This window comes from Pogoniulus pusillus, chromosome 27 (genome assembly GCF_015220805.1).
Source record: "Pogoniulus pusillus isolate bPogPus1 chromosome 27, bPogPus1.pri, whole genome shotgun sequence".
In the NCBI taxonomy this organism is placed as follows: Eukaryota; Metazoa; Chordata; class Aves; order Piciformes; family Lybiidae; genus Pogoniulus; species Pogoniulus pusillus.
The window spans coordinates 921,894-948,994 of record NC_087290.1 but is presented as its reverse complement, the minus strand read 5'-3'; the positions used below and the strand labels follow the sequence as shown (position 1 = coordinate 948,994).

The 27,101-nt window shown below is 56.8% G+C and overlaps 1 protein-coding gene across 1 annotated transcript; it reads right to left on the bottom strand.

The window, feature by feature from the left end:
- Positions 1–1,427: 1,427 nt before the first annotated feature.
- HSD3B7 (hydroxy-delta-5-steroid dehydrogenase, 3 beta- and steroid delta-isomerase 7) lies at positions 1,428–25,323 on the bottom strand. Its single transcript, XM_064166752.1, has 6 exons — positions 25,176–25,323; positions 18,331–18,486; positions 11,805–11,913; positions 5,177–5,276; positions 3,605–3,767; positions 1,428–1,870 (listed from the first exon to the last, which is right to left on the bottom strand). Exons 1-6 carry the CDS (start codon positions 25,321–25,323, stop codon positions 1,428–1,430), a joined length of 1,119 nt encoding a protein of 372 aa, XP_064022822.1.
- Between the last annotated feature and the right edge of the window lie 1,778 nt (positions 25,324–27,101).

Here is a 27,101-nt window from a genome sequence, read left to right as displayed (position 1 = left end):
ATGCTCCAGGCTGGGCACAGAGTGGCTGGAAACTGCCTGGTGGGAAAGGCCCTGGAGGTGCTGGTTGACAACTGGCCAAAGATGAGCTAGAGTGTGCCCAGGTGGCCAAGGCCAGCAGCACCCTGGCTTGGACAAGCAATAGTGGATCAGAGCAGGACAGGTTGCCAGGGAGGTGGTTGTGGCCCCATCCCTGGAGATATTCAAGGTGAGACTCAACAGGACTCTGGGCAACCTGCTCTAGTGGAGGATGTCCCTGCTGAGTGCAGGGGAGTTGGAGACCCCTTCCAGCCCAGGACATTCTGTCCTCCAGTTGTCCACCCACATGGTCAGGAAGTCAGCCTGTGCACTGCTGGCACCAGAGACTGTAAGTTTATTTCTAAGGCAGCTGATATTTCAAATCAAATATTTCAATTCAAATGTTAAGGATCCCAGGGAGCATCCTAGGGAAGGGAATTGCTGTCTTTTCTGTTGACAACCCCCTAGACAGGTCAGGCTCTTGCTGCTCTTTCCTTTTCTTCCCCCAGACAATCACTGCAGAGCTCCTGAGCATAAAAAAGCAGGACAAGAGAGGTCCACTTGTTGAGAGTGGGAAGAGCCAGGGGCTCATCAGGCTGTGCAACAAAGCTGGTTCACTCATTTCAACACAGAGGTGTTTGCTGTGCACCATCTCCCATCTGAAACCCATCTCTCCTCTTCCCAGCAGCTGTCCTCCTGCAGTGGTGGCACCATGAGGCTGAGAGGTCAACAGACTCAGTGTCTGTGAGACAAAAAGTTCCTCCTCTGGAGACTTTCCGAGCAGCCTGGATGCGTTGCTGTGTAAGTGCCCTGGGGGCATCAGGCAGTGTGTCCAGCAGGGGTTCTTCTGCTGCACTGCCCTGCTCTGCAGGCACCACACCTGGAGTACTGTGTCCAGTTCTGGGCTCCCCAGTCCAAGAGAGACAGAGACCTGCTGGACACAGTTCAAGGAGAGCCACCAGGATGACTAGGGAGGCTGAGCATCTCCCTATGGAGAGAGGCTGAGAGCTGTGGGGCTGTTTGGTCTGGAGAGGAGAGGACTGAGAGGAGATCTGAGCAGTGTCTACAGACACCTGAGGGGTTGGTGTCAAGTGGAGGGGGCCAAGCTCTTTTGGGTGGTGTACAGCAATAAGACAGGGACCAATGGATACAAACTGGAACAGAGAAGATTCCAGCTCAACATGAGGATGCTGGAGACTAAGGGTGGTGGAGGACTGGAGCAGGATGCCCAGAGAGGTTGTGGAGTCTCCTTCTCTGGAGACTTCTCAAACCCTCCTGGATGCATTCCTGTGCAGACTGCTCTGGGTGACTCTTGGCAGGGGGGTTGGGCTGGATGATCTCTGGAGGTCCCTTCCAACCTCTAAGGGTCTGTGGTTCTGTGATAAGCTCTCTCCTTCCCACAAAACTGCTGCTTAGTTCTCCTTTCTGCCCGGGGGCTGAGTGGCTTCCCGGTCCCCTGCAGCTGCTTTCAGCCACTGCACAGTTCTGTGCTTGCTCTCTTGCCAGGTGAAGAGGGCTTTGTACCCAAAGTGCCTGGAGGCTTTGTCTGTCTCGTAGGAGAAGGTGGTGACTATGGTGTGGAGCAGAGGCAGGTTCAGACGAGGCTGTGGCTTCCAGAAAGGATAGAGGATGAGCCTCATCACCCTCTGCACTTGTATCATCAGCCACATCTTCCAGTAAGGGATGTGTGAGCCGAGTCTCACCGAGGGGTCTGCGGAGGACAAGAGCTGGTGTTGGATCAGAGAGCCCTTCCTTGTGGGAGTGTCATCGTAGCAGTAGTACACTTGTCCTGCCAGCAAGTCTGGCTTCAGCTGCAGGTTCCTTGCTGCAAGAACATGCATCCATGCAACGTTCCCTGGAGAAATCAGAGGGGCAGAAAAGCAAGAACTGAGGAGGAGCTCAGCTTCCCTCTGTACTGCAGGATGGCTGTGGTGGACCTGCTGGCTGCAGCACTGAGGCTGGGAAAGCACTCCTGGTGCTGCTCAGCTGTGCTGCAGGGGGGTGAGGAGCTGATCCAGACCACCAAGATCCCTTAAACCTTTGGTCTGCCCTTCGAGCCGGAGGATTAACGTTGCCCTGTGATCACAGCTCATGTGAAGCCAAAGGGCAGTGCTGTGCAGTGCCAGCAGGATGAGTGGCAGGCAGGCTCCAGGGCTTTCTTCCTGGCTCAGCTGCAAGCCTTTGAAGCAGTCACTTGATCTATCTGGGCCTGATTCTTCTCTACCAGCATTTCCAAACTACTGCCATCTGCACTGTTGGAGGAAGCCTTGCAAGTGTGCTGCAGAGAAAGAAAGAAACCCATGATTTAATGGCAGAGTCTGCTTCCCTGGGATGCCCTCAGCAGCACAAGCTCCTCCTGGAGGGCTTAGGAGTAGTTCCTGGTCCTTGCTAAGATCAGTTGTGGAGTGCAGCCTTTTTTGGAAGGAATTTTACAAGTGCTGTTGGTTGAATTTCTTCTACTGAACAACAAATGAGGAGCCTCTTCCAACAAAAAGCACTCAGAAAAGGCTTCCTAGATTAAAACCGAATGCCAGGTCCTGCCTATGGGTCACAACAACCCCATGGTGAGCTACAGATCTGGGGATGTGTGCTGGAAAGCTGTGACTGGAAGAAAGACCTGGGGGTGTTGGTTGACAGTTAAGTATGAGCCAGCAGTGGGCAAGAAGGCCAATGGCATCCTGGCCTGGATTAGAGCCAGGGTGGGCAGCAGGAACAGGGAGGGAATCACTCCCCTGTGCTCAGCACTGTGGGGGCCACACCTTGAGTGCTGTGCTCAGCTCTGGAGCCCTCCCTGCAGGAAGGACACTGAGGGGCTGGAGCCTGTCCAGAGCAGGGCAGTGAGGCTGGAGAAAGGCCTGGAGCAACTGGGGGTGAGGAGGGGCTGAGGGAGCTAGAGGTGTGCAGGCTGGAAAAGAGGATGCTGAGGGAGACTTCATTGTTCTCTGCAGCTCCCTGAGAGGAGGCTGGAGCCAGGTCGGGGTTGGGCTCTGCTCCCTAGTTTCGGGTGAGAGAAGGAGAGTGGCAGTGGCCTGAAATTGTGCCAGGGCAGGGTTAGGTTGGAGCTGAGGAACAATTTCTTTGCTGCAAGAGTGGTCAGGGATTGGCACAGGCTGCCCAGGGAGGTGGTGGAGTCCCCATGCCTGAAGGTGTTCCAGACATGGCACTGGAGGCCATGGTTTAGTGGCCATGGTGGAGCTGGGTTGGTTGGGCTGGCTGAGCTTAGAGGCCTTTTCCAACTGAAACCATCCTGTGATTCTAAGATCCTGTGACTCTGTCAGGTCTCCTCTGCACTCTGCTGGCCCAGGTATTTCCCAAGACACACAACTTGATCTCTGCACATCTCTAGCTCAGGTCAAGTGCAATGGAAGCAACAAAAAACAAAGCCCAGAAAGCTTCCCAGGGAGGACAGAAACAGCTGGCTTAAAAGTCCTTCCAGCCAGCCTCACTTTTCTGGCTGTAAAACCCTTTGTGCTCACTCACTGTGATCAGCTCTGTCTTGCAAGGTTGTGGTTAAGCTGCCATGAGGAAATGCCCTGTGGCCAAGGCAGCCTGGTGGCACCGTGTGCGGGGGGACAGAGCCCTCACTCACCCACGTAGGTGTAGTTGCGCTCACTGTGCTCAGGCTGCAGGTAGTTGAGGACTCCCTGGTTGGCTTTGACATGTGAGTAGAGCTCCTGCAGGAAGGTTGCCTTCTCCCCATACACTGTGTTGGCACGGATGATGCAGATGCTGAGCTTACCCCCGTTGGGGAGCTGTAAAACCAGGGAAGGATGTCAGTGAGTAAGGGAATCGTGGAATCAGACTTCCCTTGGGAGAGGATTCCAGGCAGAGAACCACAGAATGGCTTAGGTTGGAAAAGACCTCAAAGCCATAGGTAGGGACACCTCCCACTAGAACAGGTGGTTCAAGGCCTCATCCAACCTGGCCTTGAACACCTCCAGGGAGGTTGTGGAGCACAGAAGCACCCAACGTGATCTTTGATCACGTTGGGTGCTTCTGTGCTCCACAACCTCCCTGGGAAACCTGTGCCAGGGTCTCACCACCTTCAACCTGTGCTTTCTCTTCTCCAGCCTGCAGAGCTCCAACTCTCTCAGCCTGCCCTCATGGCAGAGCTGCTGCAGCCCTCTGAGCATTCAGATGATCCAAAAGTGACATTCCCTGCAGCAATGCAAACCAAAGCATTGAGAGGATTGGGCTGGAGGAGTCAACATCTGCAGAGCTCCTTTGAGAGACTTAGTTTGGATCCCTGAAAATGCAAGGAGGTGCTCAATGATCTTGGAGGTCTCTTCCAACCTGGCTGATTCTATGATTCTGTGAATCTGATTTCATTCTCTACCTGCACTCATGTGCTGCTCACTGAGAGGTGTTGGATCTCCATCGCTGTGGTGCTGGTGGCATCAACTCTTCCACCACTGTGATACCCTGATCTAGGGTAGGGTGTGCCTGCCCATGGCAGGGGGGGTGGAACTAGGAAGATCTCTCAGGTCCCCTCCAACCTAAAGCATTCCATGGATCTACAAATGGCATCCTGGGCTGCACTGAAAGCACCATGGCCAGCAGGGCAAGGGAGGGGATTCTGCCCCCCTACTGTGCTCTGCTGAGACTCCACCAGGAGTACTTTGTCCACCTCTGGAGCCCCAGCACAAGAAGGGCAAGGACCTATTGGAGATGGTCCAGAGGAGGCCACAAAGATGGTGAGCAATGTGTGCAGGTGAGTGGCAGGAGGCTGCAGCCAGGCTCTGCTGGGTGATGCCAGTGCCAGCACAAGGGGCAGTGGTGGAAGCTGAGGCAGAAGAAGTTTGGTGTAAACACAAAGTGTGAGTGACAGAGCCCTGGCACAGGCTACCCAGGGGGGCTGTGGAGTCTCCCTCTCTGGAGTTATTCAGACCCTGCCTGGCTGTGTTCCTGGGTGGTTTGCTCTGGGTGCTGCTGCTGTGGCAGGGGTTGGTCTGGCTGAGCTCTGGAGGTCCCTTCAGCCCCTGACATTCTGGGATTATGTGATGTGGGAACATCAGGCTTTGGTAAGCTTAGGACAATGTGGTTTGTGCTTCAGGTGAAGGCAGCAGCTGGATCCACACTTAAAGATGAGCTGTGGGGTCTTTTTGACCATCTCTGTCCTTCCAGCCACCCTCTGCTGGGTCACTGCCACTGCTCTTTGTACCTTGCTACCGTTGGCTTCCAGCACAAGTCTCTCTGCCATGGCCTTCGTCTTCCCGTAGGGCAGCTCCACCTCCCCGCTGTATTTGGTGTCCTCATTTCCCCTGGAACAGATTGAGGTGAGTGGCCATGGGGTGAGCACAGTGCTTGGGGGTGCAGCAAGGTGCCTGCAGACGTTTGCTACTCCAGGCTGGAGGAGACTCCTAAGGCCATCAGGCCCAGCTGTCAGCCCAGCGCTGTCGTGACTGATCTCCAGGTGCCATGTCCCACCGCCTCCGGGGATGGGGACTCCACCTCTGCCCTGGGTGCTCTGTTCCAGGGTTTGAAGCTTCTTCTAAAGACCAACCCCAAACCCCTCTGGCACGTCTTGAGGCTGCTTCCTCTTGTCACAGGACCCCCAGCCCTCAGATGTCTAGAAACATTGATTCGATCCCCTCTCAGTCTCCTCCTCTCCAGACTCTCAGCCCCAGACCCCTCAGCCTCTCCTCACCAGGCACTGCTCCACTCCCCTCAGCATCCTCCAGCCCTCTGCTGGACTCTCTCCAGCAGGTCCCTGTTCCTCTTGAACTGGGGAGCCCAAAACTGAAGGCAGTGCTCCTATTGTTTGTTCCTTGGGAGCAGAACCCAACCCCCACCTGGCTGCAGCCTCCTCTCTGCAGACAGCAATGAGCTCTGCCCTCAGCCTCCTCTTCTCCAGGCTGCACACCCCCATCTCCCTCAGCTGCTCCTCCCCAGCCCTGTTCTCCAGACCCTTCTCCAACTTTGTTGCCCTTCTCTGGGCCTGCTCCAGCCCCTCAATGTCCTTCTGGGAGTGAGGAGCTCAGAACTGACCCCAGGACTCAAGGTGTGCTCACCAGTGTGCAGTCCAGGAGCAGAGGTTTGCTCTGCAGTCTCTGCTCAGGGCTTTCCCACTGGCTGTGAGCTGTAGAGATCTGAGATCTCTGCTGCAGTTTGGCAGAACCAAGGCCTCAGGGACCCAGGTGGTTCTGGGTGCTCATAGGCAGGTTTGCATGAGGCTCTGCAGGAGTGGTTTGGTTTCTGAGGCCTGGCTTTGTGTGATGGATACTGTGGTGAGCTGGCAGTGCCCGAGGTAATGGTTGGACTTGATGAACTTAAGGGTTTCTTCCATCCCAAGTGACTCCAGGGCAGGCAGAGCTTCTGTGCTCCACAACCTCCCTGGCCAGCCTGTGCCAGTCTCTCACCACCCTCCCTGCAAACAACTTCTTCCTAACATCCACTTTCAATCTCCCCTCTGCTACTTCAAACCCATTCCTCCTCCTCCTCTCATTCCCAGACCTTCTCAATAGTCCCTCCCCAGCCCTCCTGTTGCCCATTTCTGATGCTGCAAGGCCACTCCAAGGTCTTCTTGAAGCCCTCTCCTCTGCAGGCTGCAGAGCCCCAACTCTCTCAGCCTGTGCTCAGAGCAGAGCTGCTGCAGCCCTCTCAGCATCTTGGTGGCCTCCTCTGCACTGGCTCCAGCACTTCCATGTCCTGCTTGTGCTGGGGACTCCAGAACTGCCCCCAGGACTGCAGGTGGGGTGTGAGGAGAGCAGAGCCAAGGGGCAGAATCCTCTCCCTTGCCCTGCTGCAGCCCAGCACAGGGTTGCTGTTTGACTGCTCCCACAAGGAAACATTTTCTCCTGCACTCCAATGGGAACCTCCCCAGCAGCAACTTGTCCTCATTGCCCCTGGTCTCATCAATGGGACTCCTTGAGAAAAGGGAGTCTCCAGCCTCTTGGTAGCCTCCCTTTATGTTGTGGTCCATGGTGCTAAGGTCTCCCTTAAGCCTTCTCATCTCAAGGCTGAACAAACTCAGTTCTCAGCCTTTCTTCATGTGGCAGTGCTGCCAGCCCTCTGATCACAGCTCAGGAGCAGCAGGGATGCTGGCAGCCTCCTTCCAGGCCCAGGGCCTTCAGCACCACACTCTCCTTCCCCTTGTTCACAGGTGATGAGCAAGAAGCAAGCCAGAAACGAAGCCATAAAACCAGCTTGATTGCACAGGCCCAAGACAACCTGGGGGCTTGTCTAGAAGTTCTGGGTTTAATTGATTGCCTTTCCCCCCCCCCCCCCTTTTTCAATCCCAATTTAGGTTTTGCCTTGCAAAGCTTTTCTAAAGCAGCATCAGCAGCCTTATAAAGGGCAGAGCTGCCTGCTGCTGCTGCTGCACGCTGCTGCTGCTGAGTGCTGCTGCTGCTGAGAACTGCTGCTGCTGCTGAGCACTGCTGCTGCTGCTGAGTGCTGCTGCTGCTGAGCACTGCTGCTGCTGCTGAGCACTGCTACTGCTGCTGAGCACTGCTGCTGCTGCTGAGCGCTGCTGCTGCTGCTGAACACTGCTGCTGCTGAGCACTGCTGCTGCTGCTGAGTGCTGCTACTGCTGAGCACTGCTGCTGCTGCTGCTGAGCACTGCTGCTGCTGCTGCTGAGCACTGCTACTGCTGCTGAGCACTGCTGCTGCTGCTGAGCGCTGCTGCTGCTGCTGAGTGCTGCTGCTGCTGAGCACTGCTGCTGCTGCTGAGTGCTGCTGCTGCTGCTGAGTACTGCTGCTGCTGCTGAGCACTGCTGCTGCTGCTGAGTACTGCTGCTGCTGCTGAGCACTGCTGCTGCTGCTGAGCGCTGCTGCTGCTGCTGAGTGCTGCTGCTGCTGCTGAGCACTGCTGCTGCTGCTGAGCGCTGCTGCTGCTGCTGAGTACTGCTGCTACTGCTGAGCGCTGCTGCTGCTGCTGAGTGCTGCTGCTGCTGCTGAGCACTGCTACTGCTGCTAGGCGCTGCTGCTGCTGCTGCTGAGCGCTGCTGCTGCTGCTGAGTGCTGCTGCTGCTGAGCACTGCTGCTGCTGCTGCTGCTGAGCACTGCTGCTGCTGCTGCTGAGCACTGCTGCTGCTGCTGCTGAGCACTGCTACTGCTGCTGAGCACTGCTGCTGCTGCTGAGCGCTGCTGCTGCTGCTGAGTGCTGCTGCTGCTGAGCACTGCTGCTGCTGCTGAGCACTGCTACTGCTGCTGAGCGCTGCTGCTGCTGCTGCTGAGCACTGCTGCTGCTGCTGCTGAGCACTGCTACTGCTGCTGAGCACTGCTGCTGCTGAGTGCTGCTGCTGCTGCTGAGTGCTGCTGCTGAGCACTGCTGCTGCTGAGCACTGCTGCTGCTGCTGCTGAGCACTGCTACTGCTGCTGAGCGCTGCTGCTGCTGCTGCTGAGCGCTGCTGCTGCTGAGCACTGCTGCTGCTGCTGAGCACTGCTGCTGCTGCTGAGCACTGCTACTGCTGCTGAGCGCTGCTGCTGCTGAGCACTGCTGCTGCTGCTGAGCACTGCTGCTGCTGCTGAGCACTGCTACTGCTGCTGAGCGCTGCTGCTGCTGAGCGCTGCTGCTGCTGCTGAGCGCTGCTGCTGCTGCTGAGCACTGCTGCTGCTGCTGAGCACTGCTGCTGCTGCTGAGTGCTGCTGCTGCTGCTGCTGAGCACTGCTACTGCTGCTGCTGAGCACTGCTGCTGCTGCTGAGCACTGCTACTGCTGCTGAGCGCTGCTGCTGCTGCTGCTGAGCGCTGCTGCTGAGCACTGCTGCTGCTGCTGAGCACTGCTACTGCTGCTGAGCGCTGCTGCTGCTGCTGCTGAGCGCTGCTGCTGCTGAGCACTGCTGCTGCTGCTGAGCACTGCTGCTGCTGCTGAGCACTGCTACTGCTGCTGAGCGCTGCTGCTGCTGAGCGCTGCTGCTGCTGCTGAGCGCTGCTGCTGCTGCTGAGCACTGCTGCTGCTGCTGAGTGCTGCTGCTGCTGCTGCTGAACACTGCTACTGCTGCTGAGCGCTGCTGCTGCTGAGCGCTGCTGCTGCTGCTGAGTGCTGCTGCTGCTGCTGAGCACTGCTGCTGCTGCTGCTGCTGCTGCTGAGCACTGCTGCTGCTGCTGAGTGCTGCTGCTGCTGCTGAGTGCTGCTGCTGCTGAGCACTGCTGCTGCTGCTGCTGAGCACTGCTGCTGCTGCTGCTGAGCACTGCTGCTGCTGCTGAGCGCTGCTGCTGCTGCTGAGTGCTGCTGCTATTTGCCTTCCTCCACCCTTTCCGAAGCCTGGTGGTAACAGCGAGCTCAGCACAATGCTCTTGCCCTCCCCAGCCTCCAGGACACTAACAAGCCCGGAGCAGCGTTGTCAGAAGGCATCTCAGCAGTGGCTGTCTCCAGGCATCGAGCCTGGCAGAGGCATTTGCTGTTCCTGTGGGATGCTGAGGTCTGTGCCCATCCCCCTGCCCAGACACCAATCACACTTTGGCTGTGTCAGCTCCCAGGCATCTAAAAAAGGGAGTGGGATAAAATCATCTGAGGAAAGATGGAGAAGGGGGACAGGGGGGGAAAAATGGGGCAGGGTGGATCATGGGCTGTGGATAAGAGGAGCAGAGCAGACTGGGGGGGGTGGGGGAGACGAGGAGGAAGGGCAAAGCTGAATCATCTGTCCCTGCCCAGCACAGTTGTGTGATAACAGTCACAGAACAGCTCGGGTTGGAAGGGACCTTAAAGCTCAGCCAGTGCCAACCCCCTGCCACAGGCAGGGACACCTCCCACCAGCACAACTTGCTCAAGGCCTCATCCAGCCTGGCCTGGAACAGCTCCAGGGAGGGGGCAGCCACAGCCTCCTGGGCAACCTGTGCCAGCGTCTCACCACCCTCACTCTAAAGGATTTCATCTTAATGTCTAACCTAAATGGAGCTTTTTCCAGTTTGAAGCCATCACCTCTCACACTGCCACTCCAGGCCCTTGTCAGAAGTCCCCCCCCCAGCTCTCCTGTAGCCCCTCTAGGCACTGGAAGGCTGCTCTGAGGTCTCCTCAGTGACTTCTCTTCTGCAGGCTAACACTGCCAACTCTCCCAGCCTGTGCCCATAGCAGAAGTGTTCCAGCTCTGATCATCTTGGTGGCTTTGTCTGGTCTCTCCCTAGCAGCTCCAGGTCCTTGTGCTGTGCTCCCCAGAGCTGGAGGCAGCGCTGCTGCTGAGCAGAGCAGAGCAGAGCAGAGCAGCGGGGCAGAATCCCCTCCCTGTGCTGCTGCTCTCCCTGCTCTGGCTGCAGCCAGCACACAGCTGCCTCTGGGCTGCCAGTGACCAGTGATGGCTGCTGGGCGCTTTGGCAACAACTGACACCCCAAAGCCTTCCCCTTGACTGCCAGTCACTACTGGCTTCCTGCTGAGGCCTGGCAGGGTTGGCTCTTCCCTCATCTCTCCTGATCTCTTTCCCTCATCTTCGAGTCACAGTCCCTAGGGACAGGGAGCCACACTCCCAGGCTTTCACCATGGCATCACCATAGCTCCAAGTGCAGGGTGCTGCACTGTGGCCACAACAACCCCACGCAGAGATACAGGCTGGGGTCGGAGTGGCTGAGAGCAGCCAAACAGAGAGGGATCTGGGGGTGCTGATTGATACCCACCTGAACATGAGCCAGCAGTGTGCCCAGGTGGCCAAGAGAGCCAGTGGCATCCTGGCCTGCATCAGGAATGGTGTGGCCAGCAGGAGCAGGGAGGTCATTCTGCCCCTGTACTCTGCACTGGTTAGACCACACCTTGAGTGCTGTGTTCAGTTCTGGGCCCCCCAGTTTAGGAGGGACATTGAGATGCTTGAGCGTGTCCAGAGAAGGGCGACGAGGCTGGGGAGAGGCCTTGAGCACAGCCCTACGAGGAGAGGCTGAGGGAGCTGGGATTGGTTAGCCTGGAGAAGAGGAGGCTCAGGGGAGACCTCATTGCTGTCTACAACTACCTGAGGGGAGGTTGTGGCCAGGAGGAGGTTGCTCTCTTCTCTCAGGTGGCCAGCACCAGAACAAGAGGACACAGCCTCAGGCTGTGCCAGGGGAGATTTAGGCTGGAGGTGAGGAGAAAGTTCTTCCCTGAGAGAGTCATTGGGCACTGGAATGGGCTGCCCGGGGAGGTGGTGGAGTCGCCGTCCCTGGAGCTGTTCAAGGCAGGACTGGACGTGGCACTTGGTGCCATGGTCTGGCCTTGAGCTCTGTGCTAAAGGGTTGGACTTGATGATCTGTGAGGTCTCTTCCAACCTTGGTGATACTGTGATGCTGTGATACTGTGATACTGTGTGATCACAGACAACAGAGCCCTTTGGCCTGGACAAGACCTCCAACATCATCCAGCCCAACCACCACCCCATGTGGTCATTAAACCATGTCCCAATGTGCCATGCCCACAGGTTTGGTGACCAGCTCCAGGTGCTGTGATTCCAGCACCTGCCTGGCCAGCAGCAGGAGCAGTGAGCAGCTTTGACTGAAGTGACAAATGAGTCCTCCCTGCTCCTTTGCTGCAGAGAAGGGGAATACCCAGGAAGGGAATTAAGGAAAGACATAGCTAAGAACTTCTTTCCTGCAAGGGCAGTGCAGAGCCCTGGAGCAGGCTGCCCAGAGAGGTTGTGGAGTCTCCTTTTCTGGAGACCTTCCAGCCCCCGGGCATTGTGCTCCTGGGCAAGCTGCTGTGGGTGCCCTGCTGGAGCGGGGGGTTGGACTGGATGATCTGCAGAGGTACCCAGCCCCCACCACACTGGGGTTCAGGGGAGGTGAGCAGGAATCTTCTCCTTGGAAGCTGAAGCAGAGAGCTCTGCCTGGCTGCAGCCTCGCTCTGTTTAAGCCCACATGCAGAGCGGTGGAGCAGAAGTGCTCAGCCTTACCTGAACATGGGCTCCTGTGATGTGTTGGGGCCCACTGCAGCAATGGAGCTCGTGTAGACAACATAGGGGATGCTCAGGGCACAGCAGGCCCTTAGCACGTTTTCAGTACCTGTGGGCAGGGGGGAAGGACAAGCATGAGCCACCCTTGTCTTGATTGCTGCTGTGCAATCCCAGCACCATCTCCAGGCTTGGCACTCTGGCTTGGAACAGATCCACCTCCATTATGGTTGAAAAGATGTGAAGCCACAGGCTGCAGCTAGAATCATAGAATCATGGAGCTGCTGAGGTTGGAGGAGACCTCTGAGATCATCAAGTCCAGCCACTCTCCAGAGCTCACACTGCCACCATGGCTGCTATGCCACTGCCAGCAAAACAGGTCCCTCAGCACCACATCCATGCAGCCATCAATCCCTTCCAGGGATGGAGACTGAACCACCTCCCTGAGCCAGAGCCTAAGAACCCTTTCTGCTCAGGTCTGTTTGCACAGGGCTGGCTGGCCTACAGCATGGGAGCAGCACTTAGAGCTCTCGCTACAGAGGAGACTTTAACCTCTGTGGCTACTGGCAGCTGACTTGACTTGGACTCAATAGTTGCTAATAAGAAGGAAGCTGACAGCTCTGCAGAGCAGAACTCCACATTCTCCACCTCTTTTTGACTCATAGCAGACTGGCAGACAGTGAATTGCAAACTCCTGGCAAGAGGACCAGGGTTTAGTTGCATAAATTGCTCCTTAGAAGTTCTGCAGGATGACTGTGACCTTACAGTGTCTGAAGTGGGCTACAAGAAAGCTGGGGAGGGACCTTTTAGGCTGTTGGGTAGTGATAGGACTGGGGGGAATGGAACAAAGCTGGAAAATGGGGAGAGTCAGCATGGATGTTAGGAAGAAGTTGTTCAGCACGACGGTGGTGAGAGGCTGGAATGGGTTGCCCAGGGAGGTGGTTGAGGCCCCATGGCTGGAGGTGTTTGAGGCCAGGCTGGCTGAGGCTGTGGGCAGCCTGCTCTAGGGTAGGGTGTCCCTGGGCATGGCAGGGGGGTTGGAACTGGCTGCTCCTTGTGGTCCCTTCCAGCCCTGACTGATTCTGTGATTCTGTGACTGGAGGCTGAAAACCTTTGCAAGAGTCTGGCTGCAGAGTTTCAAATCAAATATCTGGGGCATCTTCCAAGCCCACAGGACATCCACAGGACATCCAGATCAGTCTGAAGCACAGTTTGGTTTAAGAGAGGCTGTTGTGGCTGAACATGTGGGTCTCTGTGCCTTTGTTCTGGCTGGGTTTTGGAGTTTGGAGGGTGGCGTTAAATGATTTGTGACTCCTCCAGGGATATGATCATTGTGGTTTTGATTAAGGCTGATTCTATGAGACCCTCGATGACAACAGCAAAAGTAACTAATGATAGGGTGAGAGGAATGGGCTGAAGTTGTGCCAGGGGAGGGTTGGCTCAGAGATTAGGAAAGATTGCTTTGCTGCAAGAGTGGTCAGGGATTGGAACAGGCTGCCCAGGGAAGTGTTGGAGTCCCCATCCCTGGAGGTGTCCAAGAAGCTGTAGCTGTGGTGCTGCAGGATGGGGAAAGGATGAGGGAAATTGTTTTGTCTGGAGAAGGCTGAAGGGAGTCCTCATTGCTCTCTACAGCTACTTGAAAAGAGTGAGTTGGAGATTGGTCTCTTATCCCTAGGATCAGGTGATAGGATGAGAGGAAACAGCCTGAAATTGTGCTGAGGGTGAGGTTGGAGATGAGGAAAAGCCTCTTTACTGCAAGAGTGGTCAGGGACTGGCACAGGCTGCCCAGGGAGGTGATGGAGTCCCCATGCCTGGAGGTGTTCCAGACAGGTGTGGCCATGGCACTTGGGAACAGGGTTCAGTGGCCAAGGTGGTGCTGGGTTGGTGTTGGACTGGATGAGCTCAGAGGCCTTTTCCAACCCAAGCAATTCTGTGATTCTGTGATCATCAGGTCCAGTCCTCAGCCTACCACTGACAGGTCCTTGGCTGAACCATGTCCCTGAGCACCACATCTACACAACTCTCAAATAGAATCACAGAATCAAGCAGGCTGGAAGAGAGCTCCAAGCTCAGCCAGTCCAACCCAGCACCCAGCCCTGCCCAACCAACCAGACCATGGCACTAAGTGCCCCAGCCAGGCTTGGCTGCAACACCTCCAACCACACAGACTCCACCACCTCCCTGGGCAGCCCATTCCAATGCCAATCACTCTCTCTGCCAACAACTTCCTCCTGACATCCAGCCTAGACCTGCCCTGTCACAGCTTGAGGCTGTGTCCCTTGTTCTGTTGCTGGTTCCCTGGCAGAAGAGACCAGGGATGGAGACTCCATCACCTCCCTGGGCAAAACCATTGCCTGTCCACCCTTTCAGTGAAGAAATTCCTCCTAATATCCAACCTGAAGTTCCTTTGGTGATATAGTGCTGATGTTTGGACTGGATGAGCTTAGAGAGCTTTTCCAACCAAAGCAATTCTGTGATCCCATGACTCTGTAATACAATTCAGTGGTTGTGGGAGTTGAGTTGTGGTGGGACTTGATTTTAAAGGTTTTTCCCAACCTTAATGACTTTTGCCCCTGTGACAAGCATGGCTGCACACTGAGACCCTCCAAGCTGATAGGGCAAATCACAGGGCTGGGCCCTAGGAATGTCCAAATCATTTATACCTGATTTGGGAGGCTGCCCTGCAGCTTTGCTCCAGACCTTGCACAGAAGGACCTGTGCTTGCTCCCTCTATGTTGTTAAAGCCAAAGGCATCCTGGCTGGGATCAGAAATGCTGTGGCCAGCAGGAGCAGGCAGGGGATTGTCCCCTTGGACTCTGCCCTGCTGAAGCCACAGCTCGAGTGTTGTGTCCAGTTTTGAGCATCTCAGTACAAGAGAGATGTGGAGGTGCTGGAGCCAGTGCAGGGGAGGGCAAGGGAGCTGTAAAGGGCCTGGAGCACAAATCTGATGAGGAGCAGCTGAAGGGGCTGGGGATGGGTAGTGTGAAGCAGAGAAGGCTGAGGGCAGAGCTCACTGCTGTCTGCAGCTACCTGGAAGAAGGCTGTGGAGAGGCTGCTTCTGGCTCTGCTCACAGGTGGTTGGAGACAACAAGAGGGAATGGCCTCAAACTGCCACTGGGTAGATTTGGACTGGACATTAGGAAAGATTTTTCCCAGCAGGAGTGGTCAGGCACTGGAATGAGCTGCCCAGGGAGGTGTTGGAGTCACCCACCCTGGCTGTGGTTAAAAGTGGTTTGGCTGTGGCGCTTGGGGCTAGGGTTTAGGGAGAACTCTGTAGGGCTATGGGTTGGGCCTGGTGATCCTGAGGGGCTTTTCCAACCTGAACCTTTCTGTGATTCTGTGTCATCACCAAGGGGAGCCTGGAGTTTAGCACCATTTCAGAGGGAATGAATCTAAGTGGAAAGGAATCAATTTGCTTCTCCAGGAGCCTATCACAACATATAAAGTTAACTGAGAACCCCTGCTGAGAACCACTGCTGGAAAGAGCTGAGTTAAAATCCATCCAGCATAAGAAAAAGCAGATTGAAAAGTCTGTAAGTGACTGGGTGGGAAAAATCATTGCTGTAGGAGAGGACTCTCCAGTCCAGTCGAGCAGAGCGCAGTGGGACTCGGCAAGCGGCCGCTGAAGCAGGGGAGAGGATCAAAGCAGAGATACTAATTTGGGGCAGAAGTGGTAATTAGCCACGGCCACACTCATAGTTCCCAGCACTGTTGTGGCTTGCTGAGAGGCAGAGTAGCTGCCCCACTGATGGGCAGCCAGGCCTTGGGAAAGGCTTCGTCCAGCTCAGCCCCAAGTCGCTGGGCTTAGGGCGGTCATTGGAGGTGTTTCTGCCTGAGCAGAGGAGCCAGCGGGAGGGTTACAGACCTGGCCTGGCCTGCCCCAGCTTTCTCCCAGCAGGTAGCAAATGCACTTGGCTTTTGTCCCTGGCTTTTGTTCTTTCACCTGCTGTGATTTCGGTGGAAAACTTCCATCTTTCAGTCGGAGCTGTCACAGAGGGGGGGTGAGGCAGCAGGCTGGGCTTGGGCAGGGCTGCGTGAGGCCAGCCGGGGCAGGCAGGGAGGCAGAACAGCCTGTCTGAAAGCAAGGCTGCTCTTAAGCCACCTCAGACTGTGCTCCTCAAAGGGACACCTGCTCACCAGGCCTGCTGGGACACCTGCACCTGTGGCTTAGAGGTAATGGCACAAACCTCTCTCTGGGAAGGCTGGGGAGGGGCTGTTCAGAAGGGTCTGTGGGGACAGGACAAGGGCAGTGGTTTGAGACTGGTGATGAGGGGCAATGGTTTGAAAGTGGAGCAGGGCAGAGTTAGGTTGGACATGGTGGAGTCACCATCCCTGGAGGTGTTGCAGCCAAGCCTGGCTGGGGCACTTAGTGCCATGGTCTGGTTGACTGGATAGGGCTGGGTGCTAGGTTGGGCTGGCTGAGCTTAGAGCTCTCTTCCAAGCTGCTTGGTTCTACGATTCTGGGATCAGGAAGAAGTTCTGCATGATGAGGATGGTGAGACACGGGCACAGGCTGCCCAGGGATCTGCCCAAGGCCCTGTCCCTGGAGATGTTCAGGATCAGACTCGATGTGGCCCTGGGTGGCCTGCTCTAGCTGGAGATGTCTCTGCTGACTGCAGGGGGGTTTAACAAGATTCCCTCTGAGGATGCCTTCCACCCCAGTGCCATCTGTGAAGCTATGAATTAGACAGTCTGAGCTTGGCAAGGTGCTGAGCCAGCTCATTTCAACTCTACTGCTACCTAGAAAGGTTGGGCCAGATGATGCCTGAGGACCCTTCCAACCTGGCATTCTATGACTCCATGGTGTGCAAGAGGCTTGGTTTGCTGAGCAGGGGAGCTGCCCAGTGTCCTTGCTGTCTGTCCCAGTCTCCCCATGCTGAAGCACCTGGCTCCTAGCAAGCAGACAACAAGGAGGAAGAGTCACAAAGCCATTAAAAGGCAGCAGGAGCCTCAGGGCTCTGAATATTCTCAGCACAGGCTCCTAAAAGCATCTGGGTTTGAAAACACCTCCAGCAGTGAAGAGAAGAGTGGCATTAAAATGTTGTCCTTGAATGTATCAGCAAATGGCAGAAACCCTAAACAGTAATTGGGTTTGAAAGAGAAAGGTATAAAAATATACCTAAGAGTCCCTCCGTGTGGTTAACAACTCTTTGAGCAGCCTGAGGTGCTGCTGGAGTGGCTGCTGGAATGGGGATTTCATTACTTTTACATCCTCTCCTTATTTCCTAGATTTATGGACAGATTTTCCTTGGGCAGACCTCACACCCACCCTGAAATCAGCTCTGGGTGGTAGGAAGCCCTGTGGAGCCCTCAGCTGTGCACGGCTTGGAGGTGAGCAGCAGCTGTGAGCTCAGGCTGGTGAAAAGCAGAGCGTTTGTGCAGTGGGGATGCAGCTGTGGGGTGTCCTGTGCTGCTTGGTGCTCTGAAGGTGCTGGAGGCCTGGAGCAGGCTGCCAGAGAGGTTGTAGAGTCTTCTTTAGAGAGATTCCAAAGCCACCTGGGCACTGTGGGCAAGCTGCTGTGGGTGCCCTGCTTTAGTAGGGGAGTTGGACTGGATGACCCCCAGAGGTGCCTTCAAACCTCACCATGCTGGGATTCTGGGCCATATAAGTGTTGGGATTGGAAGAGAGCTTTGAGGTCATGCAGCGCAGCTGCTCACCTAGAGCTCACAATCCCACCACTGACCCCAAAATAGCTACAGGAGATGTCCTCCTGGAAGCCCCTGGGACTCTCTAAGCTGTCCAGCATGAGGTTAACTTTTCATTGCCATCCCTGTCACATGCTAAATGGTTTCATGCTTCTCTATGCATGTTCTGAACCACCTCAGGGCCTCTGGTGAAAGCTGAGTGGAGCATCTCTCAGAGGAGGAGAGGCTGAGAGACCTGGGACCCTTCAGCCTGGAGAGGAGCAAACTGAGAGGGGATCAACAGCTAAGGGTGGAGGTCATGAGGATGGGGCTGGGCTCTTTTCAGTGTGGGCCAGTGAGAGGAGAAGGCACAACTGCTACACACTAGAACACAGAAGGTTTCACCTGAACGTCACTCATGGATGCACTTCAATTGGTACAGTCTTGTACTGGGGGGATCCTGAGGCTGCTGGACACTGAACCAGGCTGCCCAGGGAGTTTGGAGACTTTCAAAACCCATCTGCATGTGTCCCTCTGCTGCTTGGCCTGGGTATACCTGTGTTAGCAGAGAGGTTGTACTGGGCCATCTCCAGAGGTCCCTTCCAAGCCCTACCATGCTGTGTCTGTGGCTCTGTGATTCCTTGACTAGAGTGACTCTATAGTAACTGGCTCCAGATTCAGCTTCAGCAGTGGAGAGGAGCATCATGGCCTGCCCTGAGCAAGGGCAGAGGAGCAAAGGCAGAAACTGCCCCACTGGAAAGGCCCTGGACACCCTTCTCTGTGCGTGAAATTCAGTGCAAGGGAGCACTGAAGCAGAGGAGAGGTTTGTCACAGCCTCTTGTGTGAGCACACCAAGGAGTCTGGATTCAAGGCTGAGTGTCACTGTGTGGTGCAAAGAGCTTACCCTCCACGTTGACAGCTCTCATCTGGCAGAAGGGCAAGGTGCTCCTGTAGTCCACCACAGCAGCTGTGTGGATGACCACGTGGACCCCCTGCATGGCAGCCAGCAGCAGGCTGGAGTCTCGAATGTCTCCCTTCATCACTGTCACTCGAGTGGTTGCTGGAGAAACAGAAGGTAACCAGGGCAGGGATGAGGCTGGTCAGGGGTTTGGGCAGCATGGATTGTGAGGAGAGGCTGAGGGAGCTGGGCTTGGTTAGCCTGGGGAAGAGGAGGCCAAGGGGAGACCTTCCTCTCTACAGCTCCCTGAAAGGAGATTGGAGTGAGGCTGGTGTTGGCCTCCTCCCCAGGTAACTAATGACAGGACAAGAGGGAATGGCTTCAAGCTGCACCAAGGGAGGTTTAGGTTGGAGATTAGGGAAAAAGTGTTTGCTGCAAGAGTGGCCAGGGACTGGAACAGGCTGCCCAGGGAGCTGGGGGAGTCCCCACCCCTGGAAGGGCTCAGTCCTGGAGGCACTTCAAGACAGTCATGGTCATGTAGGTATTGGGTAGAATTGGTCATGTAGGTACTGGGTAGAAGGTTGGACAGAATTAACCAGGCTGGAAAAGGCCTCTGAGATCATGGAGTCCAACCTACCACCCAGCCCTTCTAATTAGCTAAACCCTGGCACTGAGTGCCTCACCCAGGCACCTCTTAAACACCTCCAGGGACAGTGACTCCACCACCTCCCAGGCAGCCAACCACTCTTGCTGGGAAGAACTTCTTCCTGACATCCAGCCTGAACCTGCCCTGGTGCAGTTTGAGACCTGTCAGAGCTCAGAGGTCTTTTCCAACCTTAGTGCTTCTGTGCTCCTCACCTTCCCGCAGGCTTGGGAAGCTCTCTGCCCTGCAGGGTGGGCTGGGGAGCGCTCACTAACGCTGGTCTGAAGACATCACAGCAGGGGAGAAGACAGCCCTGTCTTTGCCCCCCAGAAGCTGGACCCCAGTCTGGCTGCAGGCAGCACTGCACTGTGCCGGAGTGCAGCAGCAGCTGTGAGGCAGAGTGGTTGTGTCTGCCCCCCTGGCCCCTGGAACACGCCAGGCTTGGGGCAGAGCAGCTGGAAAGCTGCCTGGTGGAGAAGGGCCTGGGAGTGTTGGTCAGCTGTGGCTGGAGATGAGCCAGGGTGTGCCCAGCTGGCCAAGGGCCCCAGCAGCCTGGCCTGGCCCAGCAATGCTGTGGTCAGCAGGAACAGGGCAGGGACTGTGCCTCTGTACTGGGCGCTGCTGAGGCCACAGCTGGAATCTTGGGGTCAGTTCTGGGCCACTCACTCCCAGAAGGACACTGAGGGGCTGGAGCAGGCCCAGAGAAGGGCAGGAAAGCTGGGGAAGGCTCTGGAGAGCAGGGCTGGGGAGGGGCAGCTGAGGGAGCTGGGGGTGTGCAGCCTGGAGAAGAGGAGGCTGAGGGCAGAGCTCATTGCTGTCTCCCCGAAAGGAGGCTGCAGCCAGGAGCCAGCAGCCAGCTGGGGTTGGTCTCCCAGGAAACAAGCAACAGCACAACAGGAAACTATTTCCAGCTGTCCCAGGGCAGGTTCAGGTTGGACATGAGGAACAATTTCTTCTCCAGAGGGTTGTTAAGGCCTGGCCCAGGCTGCCCAGGGCCGTGGTGGATCCCCAGCCCTGGAGGGGTTTCAGAGCTGTGCAGGTGTGGTGCTGAGGGCCATGGTTTGGTGGTGCCCTGAGAGTGCTTTGTTAAGAGTTGAACTGGATGAGCTTAAAGGTCTCTGGCAACCAAAAGGACTCTCTGCATGATTTCAGCCCCAGGAGCTCCAGACCACACTTCACAACACCTGTGTGAGCACCTGTGGGGGATAGGGAGCAGAGAGGCAGCTGGCAGGAGTTTGTCAATAGCAAACCAAGCCAGGCCAAGCTCCCCTGTGCCGTGACAGGTTCACAGGAGGTGTGGACCTTGTGGAGCAGGCTGATGTCACCTGTCCTGCTCCCAGAGGGCTTTGGGAAGCCTCTGTCATCCTCAGAAGCCAGGCAGTAAGACATGGTCTAAGGAGTAGGCCAGTGGGGTCCTGGAGGGCATTAGAAAGAGTGTGCCCAGCAGACCCAGGGAGGTTCTCCTCCCCCTCTGCTCTGCCCCAGTGAGACCCCACCTGGAATACTGCATCCAGCTCTGCTGGAGAGAGTCCAAGGGAGGGCTACAAGGATGCTGAAGGGACTGCAGCACTGCTGATGAGGAGAGGCTGAGAGCCCTGGGGGTGTTCACTCTGCAGAGGAGAAGGATGAGAGGGATCTGAGCAATGTCTATCAATAGCTGAGGGCTGGGGGGCAGGAAGGAAGGGACAGGGACAGCCTCTGCTCACCTGTGCCCTGGGACAGGACAAGGGCAAGGGATGGAAACTGCAGCACAGGAAGTTCCACCTCAAGAAGAGGAAGAACTTCTTGACTGTGAGGGTCCCAGAGCCTGGCACAGGCTGCCCAGAGAGGCTGTGGAGTCTCCTTCTCTGGAGCCCTTCCATCCCTGTCTGGATGTGTTCCTGTGTGACCTGCTCTGGATTCTCTGGTCCTGCCCTGGCAGAGCCCCTAAGATCCTGTGATGCTGTGAGACCACATTTGGCTGCCTGAAATGCAGTTCCCAGGGAGCTGCCAGCTGTGGTAGGGAGCTGCCAGCTGTGGTAGGTGGCTGCCCTGGGGCTCTGCAGGGCCTATTGCTGCGTTTGAGTCTTTTTGATCATTTCCATCAAGAAGCTGGCAGATTTCTCATTAAATCAGCAGATAAGATCAGACTGGGAGGGACCTGAAGTAGGTTGGAGCATTAGAAGAAGAGCTGAATGTAAGCAGCAGAGCCTGGGAAAAGAGAAGGTGAAAATTGAGCGGGACAAAGAGAAGCTTTGTGCTGAGCAGGGAGCAGGCAGGAGAGATCTGAGCTGGGCCAGGAGCTCAGGAGCTGCTGCCTCTCAGCAGCATGGTGACTGTGGAACAGGCAGCAGCAAATGGGAGAGGGCTGGAGGACAGAAGGGGTAAATGCAGCAGCTTTCCCCAGCACTGGGCCGGCCACAGCTGGCCTCTCTTCTCCCTGGTGGCCTGCAGCAGCAGTGCCCAGAGCCACAGCCAGCAGGGCTGAGGGAGAGGTGCTGCCTGGAGTGCTTAGCAGGTCACAGGGCCACAGGGTGGTAGGGCTTGGCAGGCTCCTCTGGAGGTCATCAAGTCCACCCCCCTGCAGAGCAGGATCACCTAAAGCAGGAGCACCTCCAGGTGGACCTCTAAGGTCTCTGGAGATGAAGACTCCACCACCTCTCTGGGCAGACTGCTCCAGGGCTCTGCCACCCTCAGAGTAGAGGTTTCTTCTCCCGTGCAGCTCCCTGCACCCCCTGGCAGCGTGACCCAGCCTCAGCTCTGGCCAGAGCAGAGCTCAAGGAGTCCACCTGCAGGTTAGACTGTGCCAGCAGTGGCAGCCTGCTGGGGCAGCAGTGGCTGCTCAGGGGGCCTGGGCACAGGAAAGAAAACCACCTTGGGGAGGTCCTGGCCGAGCTGCTTCTGCCTCGGGGTGAAAGCAGCAGGGGCTGGGATGGAGCCTCAGGGCTGCCTCTGCCTCCTGCCTCTGTGCCTGGCTGCGGTGTCAGGACACAGCTGTCCCCGGGAGCAGGGAGGCTTCAGCAGGCCTCTTTCCTGGTTACGGCTGGGCTGAGGGCAGCTTGGCTGCCTGAAGCCTGGGGAGAGCGGCCTGGGGAGCAGCCCAGCCGAGGCGAGGGGGCTGAGAGTGCTGCTTCCATGGGCTTCCTTCGGACTGCTTGCAGTGTCCTTGCTGGGACAGCTCCTAACGGGTGGCAGCTTGCAGTGTCCTTGCTGGGACAGCTCCTAACGGGTGGCAGCTTGCACTGTGCCCTCACTGGAACAGCTCCTAACGGGTGGCAGCTTGCACTGTGCCCTCGCTGGGACAGCTCCTAACGGGTGGCAGCTTGCAGTGTCCTTGCTGGGACAGCTCCTAACGGGTGGCAGCTTGCAGTGTCCTTGCTGGGGCAGCTCCTAGCAGGTGGCAGCTTGCAGTGTCCTTGCTGGGACAGCTCCTAGCGGGTGGCAGCTTGCAGTGTCCTTGCTGGGGCAGCTCCTAGCAGGTGGCAGCTTGCAGTGTCCTTGCTGGGGCAGCTCCTAGCGGGTGGCAGCTTGCACTGTGCCCTCGCTGGGACAGCTCCTAACGGGTGGCAGCTTGCACTGTGCCCTCGCTGGGGCAGCTCCTAACGGATGGCAGCTTGCACTGTGCCCTCGCTGGGGCAGCTCCTAGCGGGTGGCAGCTTGCACTGTGCCCTCGCTGGGACAGCTCCTAACGGGTGGCAGCTTGCACTGTGCCCTCGCTGGGGCAGCTCCTAACGGGTGGCAGCTTGCAGTGTCCTTGCTGGGACAGCTCCTAACGGGTGGCAGCTTGCACTGTGCCCTCGCTGGGGCAGCTCCTAACGGGTGGCAGCTTGCACTGTGCCCTCGCTGGGGCAGCTCTTAACGGGTGGCAGCTTGCACTGTGCCCTCGCTGGGGCAGCTCCTAACGGGTGGCAGCTTGCACTGTGCCCTCGCTGGGGCAGCTCCTAACGGGTGGCAGCTTGCAGTGTCCTTGCTGGGACAGCTCCTAGCGGGTGGCAGCTTGCAGTGTCCTTGCTGGTACAGCTCCTAACGGGTGGCAGCTTGCAGTGTCCTTGCTGGGACAGCTCCTAACGGGTGGCAGCTTGCACTGTGCCCTCGCTGGGGCAGCTCCTAATGGGTGGCAGCTTGCACTGTGCCCTCACTGGAACAGCTCCTAACGGGTGGCAGCTTGCAGTGTGTCCTCGCTGGGACAGCTCCTAACGGGTGGCAGCTTGGAGTGTCCTTGCTGGGACAGCTCCTAACGGGTGGCAGCTTGCAGTGTGCCCTCACTGGGTGGCAGCTTGCACTGTGCCCTCGCTGGAACAGCTCCTAACAGGTGGCAGCTTGGAGTGTCCTTGCTGGGACAGCTCCTAGCGGGTGGCAGCTCCGTGCTCCTTTCTGCTTCTCTCCTTCGAAGCAGGCTGAAGGTTTGGGCAGCTGCAGAGAGGGACTCCAAGCCCTGGGAGCTGCTGTGGCTCGTTTGGGCGTGCTCAGTTCCAGCACATCAGGTTGCATTTCCCCAGCACGTCTCACCCTCATCAGCCCTGGCCAAACAGAAGCTCTGCCTTGCCGTGCCTGGTGAGGCTCAGCTCAGCTTGTCCTGCACAGCACAGGATGGGTTCTGCAGGCTGACCTCTGTGATGGTTTCACAGTACCTGTGGCAGATGCTGAGCTTGGTTCTGTCACTGCCAGGGGTTTGAGCTGTTTTCCTCAGAGCAGGTAACTGGTTGGAGCAGTTCAGCAGCAGGGGTTTGGGGCCCTTTGGTGTTTGCCTGGCTGAGCAGAAGCAGCCAGGCTAGCCCAGTCCCCATGCCAGGCACTCAGTCTGCTCCATACTGATGCAAGTGAGGACTTCAGCTCCTGGGGCTGCACTCTGCAGATCTCTTTGCTCTGATTTAGTCCCATGCTGAAAACTCTCTCAGGGCTGGAACCTCTTCTTTATGCAGTCTGCTCAACCCAGCTGCCTGCCTCCTGCCTGTAGCATCTCCTGTGTCTTCAAAGGAGACACAAAGTCCTGATTGGAACAGACCTTCACCATCATCCAGTCCAACGGTTAACCCAGGGCACCACCCAACCGTGGCCCTCAGCACCACATTACACAGCTTTGGAACCCCTCCAGGGATGGGGACTCCACCACTGCCCTGGGCAGCCTGGGACAGCAACTGACAGCCTTTTGGGGAAGAAATTGTTCCTCATGTCCAACCTAAACTGCCTCTGGTGCAACTTGAGGCCACTGCCCCTTGTCCTGTCTCTTGTTCCTTGGGAGAAGAGCCCAACCCCCACCTGGCTCCAGCCTCCTTTCAGGGAGCTCTAGAGAGCCAGAAGGTCTTCCTTCAGCCTCTCTCCAGGTTGAACACCCCCAGCTCGCCCAGCTGCTCCTCACAAGACCTGTGCTGCAGACCCTTCCCCAGCTTTGCTGCCCCTCAATGTTCTTCTGGGAGTGAGGAGGCCAAAATTGAAGCTAGGATTCAAGCTGTGGCCTCAGCAGTGCAGAGACAATCCCTGCCCTGCTCTTGCTTGGCCACGCCATTGCTGGTACCACCTGGGCACACTCTGGCTCATCTCCAGCCACAGTCAACCAGCACCCAGAGGGCCTTTCCTGCCAGGCAGTTTCCAGCCACTCTGGCCCAACCTCGAGCATTCTTGGGGTTGTTGTGACCCAAGCACAGGACCCAGCACTTGGCCTTGTGGAAGGTCATCCCATTGGCCCTGGCCCACGGATCCAGCCTGCTTAGGTCCCCTGCTGAGCCTCCCTACACTCAAGCAGATCACCAGACACAGCTAACTCGATGTCATCTGCAAACTTCCTGAGGGCAACTCCATCTCCTAGTCCAGACAACTGATGAAAACACTGAAGAGAACCTAGGACAAGGAGCAGTGGATGGAAGCTGCAGCTCAGAAGGGAGAGCTTCTTTACTGTAAGAGTCCCAGAGCCCTGCCACAGGCTGCCCAGAGTGGTTGTGGAGTCTCCTTCCCTGGAGACTTTCAAAGCCTGTCTGGATGTGTTCCTGTGTGCCCTGAGCTGGATTGCTCTGCCAGGGGGGTTGGACTGAACGATCTCCTTGGGTCCCTTCCAACCCCTGGCATCCTGTGAGCCTGTGAACTGCCTCCTGTGCTGAGTCCTGGGGAACACCACTTTGTGAGCCACCACCAGCTGGAGCCAACTCCATTCCCCAGCACTCCTTGGGTCCTGCCACCCAGGCATTTTCCACCCTGCAAAGCCCCTGCAGAGATGCTGATGCTGTTTTCTTACCTGTGCTGTACTTTTCCACTTCTTCTCTCACTACTGAATCCAAAACTCTGACTTCTTGAATGTAGTCCTGCTGTGCCAGCAGCTCCACAATCCTTTCCCCAATAAACCCACAGCCTCCTGTCACCAGGTACACCCAGGCTCCATCCATTTTTTGTGGCTGAGGAGCAGAAAGAAGCTCCTAGCAGGCACTGCTGATTTTCAATGGGGTTCCTAACTGAAGTCTAAAGTTCAGCACTTGTGCAAAGCCACTGCTGGGCATTGGCCCCAGCCAGTTACACATAAACCAGGCTACCCCTGGCCCAGCCACTCAAGTGCTGCCACAGACATAGCACTGCTGCATCCAGGCCCCTTCTGGGCTCCCTGGCTCAGCCTTGCCCTTCTACCACAGCAGACCATGGCCAGCAGGGCAGCTCCAGCTTCCCTTGCTCCATGCTTAGTCTCACTCCAGAATCTCATACCCACAGAATTAAGCAGGTTGGAAAAGACCTCTGAGATCACTGAGTCCAGCCTAGCACCTAACCCTGCTAATTAACCAACCCTGGCACCAAGTGCCTCATGCAGCCTCCTCTTAAACACCTCCAGGGATGGGGACTCCATCACCTCCCTGGGCAGCCCATTCCAGTGCCAATCGCTCTTGCTGGGAAGAACTTCTTCCTGGCTCCAGCCTCCTTCCAGGGACTTACAGAGAGCCAGAAGGCCTCCCTTCAACCTTTCTCCAGGTTGGACAACCTCAATTCCAATGCAAATCACTCTTGCTGTGAAGAATTCCTTCCTAACATCCAGTCTAGACCTGCCCTGGCACAGCTTGAGGCTGTGTCCCCTTGTTCTGGTGCTGGCTGCCTGGCAGCAGAGCCCAACCCCACCTGGCTACAGCCTCCCTGCACGCAGCTGCAGGCAGCAATAAGCTCTGTCCTGAGCCTCCTCTGCTGCGGGCTGCACACCCCCAGCTCCCTCAGCCTCTCCTCACAGGGCTGTGCTCCAGACCTCTCCCCAGCCTTGTGCCCTTCTCTCAACACCTTCCAGCACCTCAACATCTCTCTGGAATGGAGGAGCCGAGAACTGGACACAGAAGAACTGCCTCTTGCAAGGACTCTCAGAGATACTGAAGCCAGCACTGCTCAGCCTCAGGGGGCTCTCTGATGCCAAGCAAATGATCCCCTTAAGTCAGCAGAGGTCAAAGATGTTCCAGGCTATTCCTAAACCAATGTCACACTGGGTTTGGGAGTGTAGAGACTGTGATGAGAGAAGGAGCAGCAACAGACAGGGTAAGGTAATCCCAGAGTCATAGGATGACCTGAGTTGGAAGGGACCTCCAAAGGTCATCCAGTCCAACCCCCTCTGCAGTCAGACTGCCCTGCTCACTTTGTCTTTACAACCTGCTCAGAGCAGCAGTTGCCTTTCTGGCCACTGTTGCTTGGCAAGCTCAGGTTGGTTTGTTCCTGCAGCAGGGTCACTGCTTCCTCCATCCCCAGTCCCCAGGCTGCATGGGTTACAGGGGCTGAGCCAGGCTGCAGTGGGGTGGGAAGTCTCCTGGGACCTCTTCTCTGGTCACCTACAAGAGGCTGAAGTGTGAAGAGCAATTCCACTGAGTGTGTCCCAGGGGTGAAGAATGGGTGCAGTCTTCTGCAACATCTTCATTAGTGACCTAGATGTGGAGCCGCAGGCAGTTTGCTGCTGGAGCTAAACTGGGAGCAGTGGCTGACAGCCCTCAGGCTGTGCTGCCATCAGCCAGACCTGGGCAGGCTGCAGAGCTGGGCAGAGGGAACCTCACAAAGGTCACCAAGGGCAAATGCAGGTCCTGCCCCTGGGGAGAAACAACCTCCTGCAGCAGGACAGCTGAGGGGGGACCTGCTGGGAACCAGATCCAAGGAGCTGGGAGTGCTGCGGAGCAAGAAGTTCCCATGGGGCAGCAATGTGCCCTGGGGG